We start from the raw sequence: 17,355 nt of genomic DNA, 5'->3' as shown, positions 1-17,355 counted from the left end.
TAGAATTCTTATGCTTGTACTTTTCTTGCTACTCTTCACTTTATACTGTAGTTAAAACATCCAATCTATGGGGTTTGACAATGGAGATTCTCACCTGAAGATTTAGTCTGTGGGAAGCACAGATATTGTTTAGCAATGGATTCTGAAATACATTCTTTTCTGGACCCAAGAGTATAGTTTAGGGAATGGCTACTGCCAGAATCTCTGCAGGTCCCTTGTTCATGTGTATGTTAGACCTCTTGTTTGAGTTCTCAGGAGCCTCTCGTCATCACATGTGCTTCTCATTCTTTGTTTTTAATCATGTGGACTTAAATCAATATTATAGGGATTTTCATTCCATAAAGCACAAAAATCATGAGATATGAGAAATGCATATCAAATATTGAAAATAAAACATACACATCTCTCAAGTTGTAGTGTCCACTAACAATGACTTCATTTTTCACAGATATCAAAAATGCATAAAAACAAACATAATGAAAGAGAACTTTCCCAAATGAGTGGAGTTCCACCAGTGACCATCAAGGCACTGGTAAAGGTAGGGGAATGGGTGCTGATTCTAGATTTGGGAGAGCACCCACTACAACAAATGGGCATCGATGCGCAGCCAACACAGTCCCTGGCGAACGTAGCGGACAAGATTGGTCATGCTGCTGTGCTGGGTCAGAGGCCCCATCAGTGTATCCAGGTCGCCAAAGAATTCTGAAAATCAGAGCAGTACTTGGTGAAGCCTTTATTTAACATCATGGAACCTATGCATCAGATTAAAAAGCTATAGTTAATACCACAATCATGTGGACACTGAAAGGTTTATCCATTTGTTCATCAATCTATTCATCTACTCTTTCATTCAACCAAAATTTAAAGGGCTTATTAGGCAACCAAAGCTATCTATCTATCTATCTATCTATCTATCTATCTATCTATCTATCTATCTTTATGAAATTTATATATACTTGTCTTTATTATGTGTGAATTACATATATATATATATATATAATATATATAATTGGTATATGTTTATTGAACTCCAAAAGTTTGACAATACAATGTTAGTGCTCTTGTGTTTAGTGAAACAAAACTCATTTAAATCTGTTTACTCATGCTAAGTACTTTTTTATCACTATATCCTTTCTCAAACAGCATGTTCTGAAAATGCATTACCATCCTACAGAAAAAATATATATATATATATATGGATACATATTTCTGTAAGTGTATGAAAATATACTATTTATGTAAAATGTACATAAATACATAAATGTAGTTGAATATTTTATAGAATATATTTATATCTTATATATTACAGCTTTATTTTTTATGAAAGCTTTCTTATGCAGTATAGGTCATGATGAGTATCATGATTTCTCTAATGTAAGAAGAATTTTATTTATATGCTATGAAATTGAAAATATGTTTTCTTTTGATCCAAGTGAACTGTTTTTTTCTGACTTTTATTGGCAGAGTGTAGAAAATGCCAGTGAACCTGAGCATCAATTATGGCCATTGTCATCCAGAGCTAAATAAATGTCTTCGAAGAATCTGAGGTAGGAAGTTTTGCTATTGATTTCATAGGGGTAGAAAATGACCTGCAAGGATCCAGCACATGACAACTTGTACCACACTCTTGAGCATGATTACTTCTACCTGACTTGGGAAATGGGATAGCCCTAAGGCTACATTACTAACTACTCACCTGTGTGACAAGAGTATTAGAATGTCTGCCTTGTGGGAGGAGTACATGTGGGAAAGACTGTATGATGTCTGAAAATTCCCTAGGTACCCCTTTGCTCCACTTTACTTGTCTGATACCTTGTCCCAAGAGGGCTCATGGGCATTTTTTCTTGTTAGTTTCCTACAGGGAAGGCAGCCTCAGCCTTGTACATGAAATCATGCCTATGCTGGATGAGAATAAAGAATCCAAATCCAGGGCAGGGGTGGGACTAGAGACAACCCTAAAGTGGCTGAGATGCTCTTCTGCATTCTTAAAAATCAAATTCTATGCATGGATTAATTGTACTTGATTGCTCAGCAAATGATAATTCACTGAACAAAGCATTTATTCTTTATGTTATATGTAACATATGGGCTGCTTCTCCAGGTATCAACTTCATTTGATTATGTGATACTTTTTAACCTGGGCAATGTAATAAAAGGAATTTCTGCCAACAAAGGAGTAAATTACTTCTGGCATCTAAAATATTTTCTTTGGAAATACTATACTAAGGAAAATATTAAAGAACTAGTCATTGTTGAATGAATGTCACCTTTATGTGAGGTAAGATATCCTCTGAATATTCTGTGAAAAGCTGTCTTTGGCATTTTAAATTAGATTGCCAGTTCATCATTTTAATGACCACTTCAATGGAGCAATATATGTAGCTGGGGCAGGTAGGGAGTAGGGCCTCTTGATCAAAGGGCAGAGAATAGCATCAACCATTTGGCATGTTTCAGCACCAGAACCTTCTGTAATAAGCTATCTTCAGCTGCAGGAGTGGGCAAGCAGTGACAGGGATAGAGGCTTTCTACAAAAACAGCCAACACTGTCCATATCCATAGCACAACTCTCTGTGAGAATGTCTATGTCCATAGTTGTCTGAGTGGGATGTAGTTTCTATCCAAAGAGAAGCTCCTGAGTTATGTAATTTCTATCTATACAAGATAGATGTTAGAAGAATCATCAAATCCAAGCAAGTCATAAATGACATGTGTGCAGAGCTAAAGGCTGTAAGTGCAAATTTCCAAATTAGAGTCTCTTCTTAGCCCACTGAAAAGGCCAGTGACAGCATTACCAACATGTATTCTCTCTGTTGGTACAGTGACAGTGTTATTTTGATTCAGTATTAGGCAGAGAATTTAGCAACTCTTTGGCAGGCTGTGCTAATGACAAGATTAGCACTATTTCACCCTAGCATCAGCACAGTCATCACACTGCTCCTGGAAAGTTCTCCAGTTAGTTTAGAAGAAATTACTTGAACAGATTTTGGAAGTGAATGCAATTTTAGAAGGAAATTTGTAAATATTGAACCTCCTTCCAATTACCAATACAAAGTAAGACAGATTAGAACCAGATAAACCAGACAGATCTCAAGATGCCTGTGCCTTTGCTCACAGTTATAGAGACTTTGTGGGGGCCTAGTTGTTTAAGCAAGTTGTATCAGGTTTTCCAGAAGTCTAGGAAAGGAAAGTCAACATAAGAATTGCCTTTGTTCAGATAAATTAATTTCAGTTTTTTACCAAAGGTCTCTAAATACTTGCTACTAAATGTACTTTCTAGATAGGTAGAGTAGTCTATTTATTGGTTTGAATTCAGATTCTAGAATCTGATACTTTGACAAAGTATCTGCTTCTTCTAGCAAACTTAAAGAGCTCTGATAACAGTGGTGGCACATGCCTTTAACCCCAACACTCTGGAGGCAGAGGCAGGTGGATCTCTGTGAGTTTGAGACCAGCTTTGTCTACAAAGAAAGTTCCAGGACAGCCAAGGCTACACAGAGAAACCTTGTCTCAGAGAGGGGGAGAGGAGAGAGAGAGAGAGAGAGAGAGAGAGAGAGAGAGAGAGAGAGAGAGAGAGAGAGAGAGAGAGAGCTCTGATACAATGGGCAAATTTTTTAGCCTAATCTTTGGAAATTCATATAACTGCTCAGGAACTAGCAAAACCCACATCCACCCCAACCTAGATTGTGGAGGAGGCTAATTGCTCCCCATTACTGGCTATATTTCTATTACTATAGCCTGCTTGTTACTCCTTTCTTGGTTGATTCTAATAGATCCCCATAAGTCCCTACTTTGTTTGCAACTGGCCATTCTGTAATTAGTGGGCTAGAAAGAGTCGCAGCAGATGAACGGCCAAAGTAAAAGTGTGGTTTTGGATTTACTTCTCAATGATATTTGGTTGGCGAGGCTTTATTTTGAGTGTAAATGATGGCTAAGGTCACAGATGGCAGCACAAGTCATCAATGATTAATTGACCTTTGTGAAGCAGGGTCTACTTTGCATTTGTTCTGTAGCAAATCTCATGTGTTCCCATAAATAGGACCCTAATCCTCCTGTCAGGATATAAAGAAATCCTAGCTGAGGTTAGTTCTTAGTTGGAAATGAAAACTGTGTTGTTATATATTCATCTGGAGCTGATAAGTATAATGAAGGTACATGACCTTAGTTCCACCTTACTTCTCAAAAAATAAACAGAAGCCAACAGGATCTTAATTAATTTTTGAATTCCTCATTTTGCCTTAGTAACTATTTCTCTATATTGATCCTTGTCGCTGAGTGAAATTTTGAAAATACCATGTGCTGATAAAAGTCTTAAAGGAGAATAAATATTTAGGCTTGAATCAGTCTAAATGTCAAAATAGGTCACTATGGTAGCCTTAAGCTAATTTCCTCTCACCTAAGACATAGAAACCTGAAGAATTAAATAATATAAAGCCATCAGGTACAAGGGACCTAGTCCTTCAAAGTATAAGTGACTGTATTCTCATCCTTAAGCAAAGAATAGAACAGATAATCATACCTTTATTGTCTCTTGTAAGTTTGTCAGCCATATCCCAGTGTTCATAGCCCCGAAGCACATTACTGGTAATATTGACATGGCTAGCAGCCATGTGGTGGATTCTCTGGGGGATGGTGACAGGACCATTGTTACAATTCCCCATTGCATTGATGGGAGAGACATTGTTTAGAGATACTGGGGATGGAGTATTCCTGGAGAACGGAAAGAGATAGGACAAGTTAGATAGGCAGGGAAGAGTACTAGCAGGATTTTGGAGATATATAGCATAGAGGATCTCTTGTCACAGTGGAGTCTCTTCAGAATACTATTATCCAGAGCAAAGTTTAGTGTGATAAAGATTCACAAAGCTTGAATTAATGGGCCACATCTCAGTGGCTTTTCTGAGACAAGATCCTATAGCTCTGATCAACATCATAGCTTTATTCGGAGGCTCTAGTGTAGGGGGGCCATATTGCCACATCAGATGTTATACCATTTGACTAACCCACCCAGAACTATAGTGCTGGTCCTAGAATAAATCACCTATGTTCATTTTCTAACCAGAAACACTTAAGGTCAGACTGTCTCTAACAACTAGACATCCCTCTGTGTACACTGCTGTTCTTGTTTTAAAATCGAGAGAGGAAGAGGGAAAGGAATACAGAGAGGGGGAGGGAAAGAGTTAGTTGGGTGAATTTTTCTCTAACATTAATACTACTTACAAATGTAGCTCTGACTTTGAATATATATGACATGTTACAGTGTTTCAGAGAAAGAAACAGCTCAAAGCTGTGATGCTTACTCTACTTCTTCAGAATGGCTACTGGCAGTTAGAAAACATGATGTGCAATATTGGCTTTTCTTCAAAGTGTTTTGCAGAAACCACAGTGATAGTTCATCACAAATACAGTTGCCATAATAAGTCAATTGCACATTGTAAAAGCCCCTCAATGTGTAGCATTGGAGAAGCTAGAAAGAAAAGTAAGACTATGAATATCTGTTTAGGATTTTCTAAGATGTGTAAAGGAGATGGGCTGTTTGTTGGTGATTGTTTACCTTCATGCTGGTTTATAAAGAGGAGTCTTCAAAGTTCTTACTTTTGACAGTTGCAGTGTTTGGACACGTTTTTGGTGAATTCTTTAACATCAGTAACATCGTTACTTGTTGGCTACATGTATCATGGAGGTAATTTTTTTTTCAGGATCTGAGCTTAGGATACTCTTGTAGGCTTGCTTAAAGACACACCTGAGTGCATGAGGAGTCTCTTGTGCATGGCAGCAAGATCTATGCACCATTCATAGGGAGCCTTTCTTCAGCCAATCTTTGAGCAACTTCCTAAACAGATGTATCCACTTGGGCAGGACATTTTGAAGGAGTGAAAGAAATAGGCAGCACTATGTGGTAACATATTCCCATAGTTGCAAATACCTGAGAGGCTCAGATGTGAAGATTGTTGAGGACAGGCATTTGAAACTAACTAACCTAGGCAACAACGCCAGATAAAGTACAATGGAAAAAAGAAAGCATCTTCAATAAATGGTGTGGCATAACTGGATGTCAACATATAGAAGATTGCAAATAGATCCATATCTATCACCATGCACAAAACTCAAGTCCAAGTGATGAGAAGAAGGTATATTATTTTGTGTTAGGGTGGAATGCCCTGTAGATATCTATTAAGTCCATTTGAGTCACAACATCTGTTAGATCGCTTATTTCTCTGTTAAGTTTCTGTCTGGCAGATCTGTCCATTGGTGAGAGTGGGGTGGTGAAGTCTCCCACTACTAGGGTCTGTGCTTTGATGTGTGGTTTAAATTTAGTAATGTTTCTTTTACATATGTGGGTGCCCTTGTTTTGGGGGCATAAATGTTTAGAATTGAGACTTCATGTTGGTGGATTTTTCCTGTGATGATTATGTAATGTCCTTCCTGATATCTTTTGATTGATTTTAGTATGAAGTCTATTTTGTTAGATATTAGGATAGCTACACCAGCTTGCTTAAGTCCATTTGATTGGAAAGTCTTTTCACGACTTTATACTCTGAGGTATTATCTGCCTTTGAAGTTGAGGTGTGTTTCTTGTATTCAGCAGAAGGATGGATTCTGTTTTTGTTTCCATTCTGTTAGCCTGTGTCTTTTTATAGATAAATTGAGTCCATTGGTATTAAGGTATATTAATGAACAGTGATTGTTAATTCCTGTTATCTTTTGGTGGTAGTGTGTGTGTATTTCCCTTCTTTGGGATTTGATGCTGTGGGGTTATCTTTTGCCTGTATTTTTGTGGGCGCATCTAATTTCTTTAGGTTATACTGAACGTGATAGAAGAGAAAGTAGGAAGTAGTCTTGAACACAGTGGCACAGGAGACCACTTCCTAAATACAACACCAGTAGCACAGACACTGAAAGCAACAATTAATAATTGAGACCTCCTGAGACTATGAAGCTTCTGTAAGGCAAAGGACACTGTACATAAGACAAAATGACAGCCTACAGAATGGGAAAAAATCTTCCCCAACCCCACATTTGACAGAGGGCTGACATCCAAAATATATAAAGAATTCAAGAAATGAGACATCAAAATATGAAACAATCCAATTAAAAAATGTGCTACAGAGATAAACAGAGAATTCTTAACAGAATAATCTCAAGTGGCTGAAAGACATTTAAGGAATCGCTCAACATCCTTAGTCATCAGGAAATTGCAAATCAAAACAACTCTGAGATACTGTCTTACACCTGTCAGAAAGGCTAAGATCAAAAATACTGAAGACAACTTATGTTGGAGAGGATGTGGAGCAAGGGGAACACTCCTCCACTGGTGGTGGGAATACATACACTTTGGAAATCAGTATAGCAGTTTCTCAGAAAATTTGGAATTAATCTTCCTCAAGACCTAGCTATACCACTCTTGGGCATATACCAAGGAAATCTCAATCATACCACAAGGACACATGCCCAACTATGTTCACAGCAGCATTATTCATAAAAGCCAGAACCTGGAAACAACCTAGATGCTCCTCAAGTGAAGAATGGATAAAGAAAATGTGGTGCATATATACAATGGAGTACTACTCAGCATTAAAAAACAATGACATCATGAAATTTGCAGGCAAATGGGTGGAACTAATAAATATCACCCTGAGTGAAGTAACCCAGACTCAGAAGGACAAAAATGGTATGTACCCACTCATAAGTGGATACTAGAAGTAAAGCAAAGGATAATCAGACTACAACTCACAGCTCCAGAGAAGCTAGCTAAAAAGGAAGACCCCAAGATGGATGCATGGATCACCCTGGAAGGGGAAATAGATGAGATCCCCATGAGTAAACTGGGAATAAGGGATGGGCATTGGAGGGTGGTGGGGGATGGGAGATGAGAACATGAGGGAACAAGATGGTCGAGCTGGAGCAGGGACAGTGTGGGAGAGCAGTGAGGGAGACACCATGATGGGGGGAGACATCATGGGGATGGGGAGAGGCCGTGTGCTGGGGAAGTTCCCAGGAATCCACAAGGATGACCTCAGCCTAGACTACTAGCAGTAGTGGAGAAGTGAGTACCCTAACTGGCACAGCCATAGCTGAATGGAATGGCAGAAGTCATAATGCCAGCACAGCAGTTTGACAAAGATCCAGCAAAGCTGAGACACATGATGGCTGCCATATCACCTTTGGTTTTCATCTCTACCTGTTGCATACTTGGGGCGTTTTTTTTTTTTTTGGTTTTTTTTTTTTTTTTTTTGGTTTTTCAAGACAGGGTTTCTCTGTATAGTTTTGTGCCTTTCCTGAAACTCGCTTTGGAGAGTCGGCTGGCCTCAAACTCGCAGAGATCTGCCTGCCTCTGCCTTCCGAGTGCTGGGATTAAAGGCGTGCGCTGCCACTGCCACCGCCACCGCCGCCACTGCCACCACCCAGCTTGGGGCACTTTTAATATTTGTACAATTTGGGGATGTTGGATTGATGGAAAATTCCTTATGAATTATTTATGCCTTCTCCCAGGAATGCTGCTTCTAAGCTCACCCAGGAAAGTCCTGAACTATCCCCCCAAACTTTGAGGGAGATATCCTTATCTACTTGAAGGTCTTCTTTATGTGTTGGAGGTTGTGACACATAAAGAAGGCAGAGGTCTCTTTATAAGGCTATGAGACATTCTTGAAATATCTGTCCCTGTACTTACACAGGGACAAGATATTCAAAACAAAGTAAAATTAAAAAGGTCAACAAGATTCAGTGGGCTAGAGGAGTCAGCCACAGGTCAGATTACAAGGTTATTCCCACTGTACACTCAGATAATTACGTGGCATACAACTCTGCTCTACATAGAGACATATTGATGAGCAAAATTTGGAGTGAAAAGATGATGAAAGTATGAGATGTTAAGACCTCCCTCTCTTAGAAGTTAGCTCATGTAGAGCCACTAAAATGTCATATGACCAAGAAATAACAGAATGCCAGGATTAGACATATAGACAAATTCTATAAAGATATAAATGTGAACATTGATTGTATTATGCCAGAAATTGAATAATAACTGTAGCAGCTTTAGCCTGAGGATTTTTCCTGGGCATTCTGACCACTAAGAGTTAATAATACACTGCTTGAGCCATGGCAAAATGCCCAGGGTGATTGAAGATTTCTTTTTGGTCTAGTGTCCTTGAAGCAACCAAAACAACCAGCCTGAGCACAGGCTGTCATATGCCTCTAGATTCTCAAAAATTGGGTTATGAGGTTTATGAGTAAGAATGATAACTCTGTTTATTAATGATGTCAAAACTTGAGGGAAATGAAAATGATAACTCTTTTCTGTCATATTTTATTAATGATGACTAAAAGATGAGCTAAAGGAAGGGAAACACGCTTGCAAAAACAAGAATGACATGATCTATGTTTTGGAACATCATGAATGTATCCCTGCTAACTAAATTCTGTATAAATAAAGAAACACTCTGGCTGCTACTCAGTCAGGCTGCAAGATTCTCCTGACCACTATGGCCTGGCTCACTTCCTTCCCCACCGACTGCTTATATCCTCTGCAGGACCCATCCACTACCAGGAATGGCTCCCAGCACCTAACTGTCATCATGGAGCCTTCATCCTATAACTGATGGAAGCAGATGCAGAGATCCACAGGCAAGTACCAGGCAGAGCTCCAGGAGTGCAGTGGAAGAGAGAGAAGAGGGATTCTGTGAGCAAGGGGCATCAAGATCATGATGGGGAAATCTACAGAGACAACCAAACCAAACTAGGGGGAACTTATTAACTTTAGACCAATAGCTGTGGAGACTCCATGGGACTGGACTAGGCCCTCTGCATAAGCAAGTCAGTTGTGTAGCTTAATCTGCTTAAGGGCCCCCTGGCAGTAGGATCAGGATCTATCCTTGGTGCATGAGCTGGCTTTTTGAAGACCACTACCTATGAGACACCTTGCACAGCCTTGTTGCGGGCAGAGGGGGGCTTGGATCTGCCTCTACCAGGCTCTGTGGACTCCCCATGGGAGGCCTTACCTTTCTGGAAGAGGGAATGGGGGGTTGGGGGAAAGGTGGGAGGGGCAAGAGGAAGAGAGGAGGGTCTGTGATTGGTATATAAAATGAATAAAAAACTCCTTAATAAAAAAGGGGTAAAAAAGAAGAAAGTAAAAACATAAACAACAGAAACGAGGTAGAACTATATTTAAGAGTCTACATGTTTGAAGGAACCTCTTTTCCACTGAAGAGCATGGTTACAGAGCCCTATATTATGATCCAATCCCTTACCAACTTCTATTATTAACAACTTTGCATCTCCAAGGTGGTTGTGTTTCTCAGAGTCTATGACTGCTCACAGCATAGAGGCATGTACATTTGTTTGAGAAATAGGTCACATATACCAATATGCTGAAGTGCTATTGACAAGTTCTGTGAACAACTGTAGCTGAAATCCTCTTCTTCAGATACATAGATATTGTACCCACAGTCATGAGAGAAAGATCAAATATTTTGCCAAAGGAGTAGAACTTATGGTGTGTTCTGGTCATGGTAGGAAGGTAGATCTTCAAATTTGCTATGTATTTGTGTGGTCTAAGAACATGGGGTTTCTCTACCATGTTTATGATTTCTGAGATATTTTCCTGCTTTTCCGTAGCCTGATTTATTCTCAAAGCAATGATGGGATATGGGTATTCTCACGCTAAGGAACATTAGCATGCAGGGCTACTTAGTGATATAAAAATAAAATTCTTTGTCCTCATAGGTCTCACATTCTATTTTATAATCCTTTTCTTTAGTGCCAATCATTAAGACTTAAATGTTAGTTTAGCTAGAAATACATACTTTCTCATTTGTAATCTCTAGAGAAAAATGGCAAAGCTTTCAGGAGACACATATTGAAAAAGAAACTATAGGTGCTAGAATCCTAAGATGCTAGGATTCTAACCCCATATTACCACAAAATTGATATGTACCATTAAGCATGTCCATCTTCTTGGTGGGACTTACTTTACTACACTGAAATAACAGATTGGATTAATTGTTTCCTATCATGTCTGTATGTCATAAGGAAAAAGTAAAACATGTTTCTTAGCCTCATATATCTTGAAAAGTCTATATTCCATTCATACATGAAAGCTAAAAAAGATTGATTTCATAGAAGCAGCAAGTAGAATCATGTTTAATACAGGCTAAGAAGGAGAGGATGGGATAATTTGAAACCTGGTCCAGAATCCAGTTATTTACATAGGAGAAATAAGTTGTAGAATTCTACACACAGTAGGGAAAGTGTAATTTTATAAGAAATTATGTTTTTAAGGAGAAGAATTCTAAGGTTATCAGCAAACAGAAGTAGTGCATATTTAAGAACATGAAATTCTGATTATCCTGATTTGATCATTATATATGAGATATATGTATCAGATAATCACATTGTACCCTTACTCTCCCTTGACCTCATGGAGCACATGCTTCATCCCATTTTTCCTTGCTTGGAATTCTCAGTTTCAGATATTTCATGGTATGCTCTACCATCCTTTGCCAAAACTTATTCAAGATTGTGCCACTGCTTCTCCTCTTGCCCCAGTAAATTTTTTGACATCTTTATCTTGTTTTAGTTTCTTCCATGCAGTTAATCACAATCTAGACTTACATAATAAAAACTTTAAGAAACTGAAGACAGAAAGACCTAATATGCTCATGGATTGGTAAGATTAATATTGTGAAAATGTCTATCTTCCTAGAAGAAACTTACAGAAAAATGTAATCTCCACTGAAATTCCAACTTGTTTATAGCAATTGAAAAATGTCTTAAATTTCATTTAGAAACACACACACACACACACACACACACACACACACACACACACCAAAACAATCCTCAAAATAAAGGAACTGCTGGAGGTATCACTATTCCTGATTTCAAGTTGTACTACAGAGATATAGCAATAAAAATAACATGGTACTGGCATAAAAATAGAGACATTGATCAATGTCTGAATTAAGGACTGAGATATAAGTTTACACATCCAGGGCCCCTTGAATTTTGACAAAGAAGCCAAAGATACACACAGGAGAAAAGGCAGCATCTTTAACTAATTGTACTGGTCAGACTTGATAGCTATATGGAGAAGAATGAAACTGGAATATTGTATATTTTTAATTATGTTTCTTTTGCAACAGAACAGAACACAAATGGGTACTAGGACTTTCATCAGTTTCATCCTATGCTATACCACAGCATTCTAGAACTGGCACATAACATGTGTTTAAAGAATACCAGTTGAATTTCCTTTTTAGTATCCACTATAAAAACCTCGGCAACATAGATAACAATCTACAATACTATAATTGGTATTCGTAAAGGCACTGGTAGAGTGTTTGGTATACTATAGGTGCTTAGCAGATAAACAATGAATGGCCTCTCATTTAAAAGAAATACATAAGGGAGCTAGAAAGATGTTCAGTGGGTAAAGTACTTACTCTGCGAGCATAAGGAGCTGAGTTCAGATCCCAATACTCACTTAAAAAGCTAGGCATAATAATTAGCACCCATAATTCCAGTGCTGGGAAGTGATGATAAGTAGATTTCAGGGACTCATTAGCTAGCCAATCAGTGAGCTCCAGATGCAGTGAATGATTCTGTCTTAAAAAATAAGGTTTCAAGTAATTAGAGGAAGATAACTGATACTGATCTCAGGTCTCCATACACGTGTGTACATGCATATACACATGTACATACACATACACTACATACATGAATACACTATTTTAGTGAAGGAGAAAAATTCATCATTCTTTGGCAATCTAGAGCAGGTGAAAAAGGTAAGTCCAGAATAAGAGCTGTAATATTTTTGGGAGCAGAATTCGTTATGCCTTCTAACTTTAAAAGGTAATGATACTAACAATAATTGTGACAGCCCTAATAGCCACTGTTGTTTATTGCTGTTTTTTTTGTTTTGTTTTGTTTTTTTGACCATTGCACTGAGCATAGATTCCTCTGGGTCTACAAAGCCCCAAATAGGTATTATCTAGCTCTTCATAAAAAATATTCTTGCTAGTCTTTCTTTCCCTATACCAAGCATTTTTTTTCTCTTTTCTCCAACTACTTTTCTGGACATTTTTTCAGTCTCAATAGAGGATAGTTCCCACAAATCTATTCTCAACTGTCTATTCTGTGAAGGAAATACAGACCTCATCTTAGGGTAGGGCCACCATCTTAGACCACCTGCTGTACTCAGTTCCAGAAAGGACCTCAGGAATGTGCCATGACAACTCGAACAGATACAGAGCAGTATCCTCCTGCAGATATTCTGTCTGCTGTTTGTGGCCCTTGAAGATATCTTGATAATCCTCCTGAACAATCCAGCGGGTTGTGGTTCCCCGCCAAAAGTCTAACCCAATGGTTTCAAATGTATTTTCATGCCCAAAGCCTAGACCAATAGTTTCAAAAAATCACCTTGCCCCATATCCCTTCTATACAACCCAAGTTTCCAATGCCTGGCTTGTGGTTTTTCCCTACCAAAACTCTCTACACCTGGGCTCATGGCCACCACCACATTTCCTTCCATCTGCCATGTGATGGCCCAAGTTGAACCTGAATAAAAGGACCCTGTGCTTGCATCAGAAACCGGCTCCTTGGTGGTCTCTGAGGGTTTCATGAAACGGGTACAATTCATCTCTTCATGTATTTTCCTGTGATAGTCTCATGAAAGAGTAAAGTGGTCAGCAGCACCTCTGAGCAGTTTACTCCCCAATCACTAGCCAGGTGCGGTGGCTTTTAAGTCAGGAGCACTCACACTGGAAGGTGCTATGAGGGTAATGTTGAAGGAGCACACTATTCTTATTAATTGGGAAGCCAGGCTATCTAGTTTTGGCTTGAGATATGAATCCTTGTCTGGTTAAGCCCAAACACCCAAACTCTTCCTACTGGTTTTGATAGGACTTTTGTTTATACTTGTAACTTCCTTGCACTGAACTGTGTTTCTCTGTAGTACAGAGATCATGTGGAATTCATTTTGGTGATCCCATCTGTCATACAGGGCCTGGTGTGGAGCAAATGGATTTGAAATAGTTGCTGAATAAATGTGATGTCATCCCTGTGTGATTACTCGGAATCGCCTTATTTAAAGCATGACTGTTAATGAAAGGGAGTACAGACTAAAGCTGCTTGAGAAGCATTTTGTGAGTCTTTTAATGTGATCTAACAAGCTTAGAATATTGTTCTTCGATTTCAGAAATAAAAGAAAATATTCCAGTGATTCTTTACTAGCTGCTTACCTGACTTTGTCCTTACTTTATTTTGTTGTCAGAGAAAATAGCTTTCTCTGGGTCTCTCAGTGGTTATTTTTATTTTCTAAACTTCCAGAGAGAGAAACCATCTTTCCTTTTTGTTCATCAAGAGTAAGATCTAATTCAACAATTAGAGCGGTGCTTCCTTTCAGTGCAGTAATTGAGCTAATGTGTAGTTTTTAATCTGTTACCTCACTCTGAATGATTTTATGATCTCAAAATAGAGTTCACTGGCCCACTGCTTTTGGAGTATACTTTGTAGATATTTAGAGAGCGACAAGTAGTGGCTATTTTATTTACAAGGAAGGCATTTTCACCAGAGATGCAAGATTTTTGAGATGATAAAAAATGTCAAAAGCAGTTATAACAGGCTCATTGTGAATGTGTCCACTGACATCTACTTTTCCTTCCTATATTGTTAGGAAATGGGCTTAGAAAGGATGGGACACTTTTCAAACCAGAGGTAACATGGCTAGTCAGGAAAGTTAGAAAAGGCACACATTGGAGATGGAGTGGGATTCGTAATTGCCCTCTTTAAGAATCATCTCCTCTGTGACCTTAGTTGGTGTAAGACCTTTCATTCAGAGGAAGCAGGGTAAATCGAGAAGAAGAGAGGTCCAGTTAGTTTAATCACTGAGATGTGTGCAGCCTCAGGTCTACAGCAAGAGTCTCCATCGGACTCTCACTGTAATGTTGTGAAGTCTAGGGAGTGGCTAAGCATATAGGGTTCTAAATTAGACTACAAGTCTGGGAATGACAATGAGGCCTTACATCAGCATCAGAGTACATCCTTTTATATTTAGGTCAAGGTGTTTTACTATTGATATGAAAGTCTTCATGAAGAACCAGATAATCAGCTAAATAACCTTCACATTTTCAACTCTATTATGCCTTTTTTTTTAAATTAAACATCATTTACCATATATCAATGGATATTTCATTGACTTTTCATTACCAAGTGAATCACTGACAAATAATTGTAGTAGATTTAACTTTATCCCACCTCCCAGAAATGGCATGTGGCTTGCTATCTCATTAGCAGATATTTTATGGCCATAATTTAGCTTACAGATCTTTAAGGAACCACATCATTTGAAACTTTTCTATCTCTCCATCAGCTGGAGCTTGGCTAGAATTCTGTGTGCACAAAAAAAAAAAAAAAAAAAAAAAAAGACTGCCATCTTGAAATTGTCCTTCACTCTTGAGCAATCAATGCAAAATATGTGGGGTCTATCCAGTCATTCATTTTCATGAAAAAGCAGTTTTTTGGTAGGATACTTACTTTTCATTGCCTACCCAAGGAGATGGTATCTGAGCAACTTTTGAAGCATTTTGCTGAAAAAGAAAGAGAAAGAGGGGGAAATAAGGACATCTATTTTGTGTTTATTAATTCAGAAACAGATGTAAGTGTGATTTAGAGTACATTAATATTGATTGCAGCATTTTGGAATGCAGAACTTGGATGTATGTGCACATCAGCATACTACGGCGCACACTCGATGAAAATAGCTGGTTAGGATAATTAGTGGGCTCCAATCAGGACCATGAAAGTCACTTGATGAAAGATCTTATATACTAAAAGGCCCAGTGAAATCAGACTCAGTTCTCCAAGAAGTGGTTTAATTATCCTCATCTGAAATTTATTCTGCAAAACAAGCCCTTCAGAGTACAAGTAAGCTTTTCACCTTTAACTTTAGTTGCAAACTTTTCCCATGGGATACAGGTTTGACTATAATGTCTGATATCCAAGGAAGATGTCACAAACAAATAAAACATTGTTGTTTGCTTGTTCATTATCAGGATTCATTGTGATTTGTGGTCTTTACATGCAAATTTTCATGGCTAACCATTTTCTCTGTTTAGCAATGCAACTGGTCCAGGGCTGCATTGCAAAGTAAGTTGTGATTCAAAACCTCCTCTTGTTTCTCTGACAGAATCTAGCTGATTTAAAGTGCTGGCTTCCTGGGGTAGGGTGTGGTGTTGTTTTTGTTGTTTTATTTTGTTTTGTTTGTTTGTATCTGACCAAACCCTTGTGGATAAGAGAAAAACTTGATATTCAGCACAACACCACCCTAACAGGGCAAGGATCAAGCTCTTTGTGATAGGAGTCTGAGTCACATCTGCTCTTGACAGTTGTAACCAGGCTGTTGGTCTTCTACTGCCTTCTGGCCTCCAGTCCAGCCCCCTTTGCAAAAGGAGTATTTGAGAGGGAGAGTCAGCATTTTCTGGAGTCCAGCAGGAATTCAGTGTTGCCCTGCTGTCACAGAAAGCTGGACATAGTGTTCATTCTGAAGACTTGATTCCATTTTAAACCTAAATGAGCACAACACATTCACTGGCAGATGGATTACTTGCATCTGTTTGGTGTTTTCCAATTCCCTGACAGGACACAGAGGACAGATATTAGAACAGTGGCTATCAGTGAGATGACAAAGCCAGCAGCATGAGAATTACTTGGAAACTTTCTAGAAATGTACATTCTCAGGCCCTAGCCCAGGACACTTGTTTGGGGGATGGGACCCAACACTCTGGTTTTATGGATCCTCTAGGGATTTTAGATGTCCAGTGAAATTTACAATCCATCTTTCTACAGTACACTGTGGGAAAATAGACTTAAGAAAGGACTGGGGAACTATTGTATGTGATCCCTTTTTATCCACATGAGCACTAGCTTTATGGCATTATATCCACACCACATAGTAACTAGGGATCTTGCTCATGTTCCCAGATGAGTCACAGTATTATCATTCAGACATACACTAGTACTCACAGGATATTTGCTACAAGGTCATGATGTGGTTCACTTCAGACAACTCAGACAACAGTTAGGTGCAGTGTGGCCAAGTGGTCTCATGTACTTGGCAAAAAGTCATTTTCCTCTGAGGACACGCCAAAGGAAAGGAGCAGTAAACCACCTCAATTCTAAGTTATGGCCGGTGTTATCAGACAAAAGCCATATTGGAGCACAGAGTAGCCAAGCCTAGTACCAGGTTCCTGCTTGGATTTTTATGTGGGTTCATTCCCAAATATTGGCATTGCGTTTTGTGGTTACTCTCTTATTTGTTTGTAAATTAGAAAATTAAAACAACCTCAGTTCACTAGAGGATAA

The 17,355-nt window shown here is 38.7% G+C and overlaps 1 protein-coding gene across 1 annotated transcript in view; it reads right to left on the bottom strand.

Annotated features, from left to right (window-relative positions):
* Positions 1 to 434: 434 nt before the first annotated feature.
* The window catches only part of Aff2 (ALF transcription elongation factor 2), a 448,384-nt gene continuing 431,463 nt past the window's right edge, over positions 435 to 17,355 (bottom strand). The window contains exons 20-22 of the mRNA XM_059251561.1: positions 15,529 to 15,581; positions 4,517 to 4,707; positions 435 to 702 (exon numbers count right to left, since the gene is read on the bottom strand). Of these exons, the coding sequence (XP_059107544.1) occupies positions 581 to 702; positions 4,517 to 4,707; positions 15,529 to 15,581 (366 nt within the window). The 3' untranslated portion in view covers positions 435 to 580. The remainder of the gene's footprint in view (positions 703 to 4,516; positions 4,708 to 15,528; positions 15,582 to 17,355) is intronic.

Source organism: Peromyscus eremicus, chromosome X (assembly GCF_949786415.1).
Source record: "Peromyscus eremicus chromosome X, PerEre_H2_v1, whole genome shotgun sequence".
Classification (NCBI taxonomy): Eukaryota; Metazoa; Chordata; class Mammalia; order Rodentia; family Cricetidae; genus Peromyscus; species Peromyscus eremicus.
The sequence above is the reverse complement of the archived record's forward strand: the minus strand, read 5'-3'. Positions and strand labels throughout refer to the sequence as shown.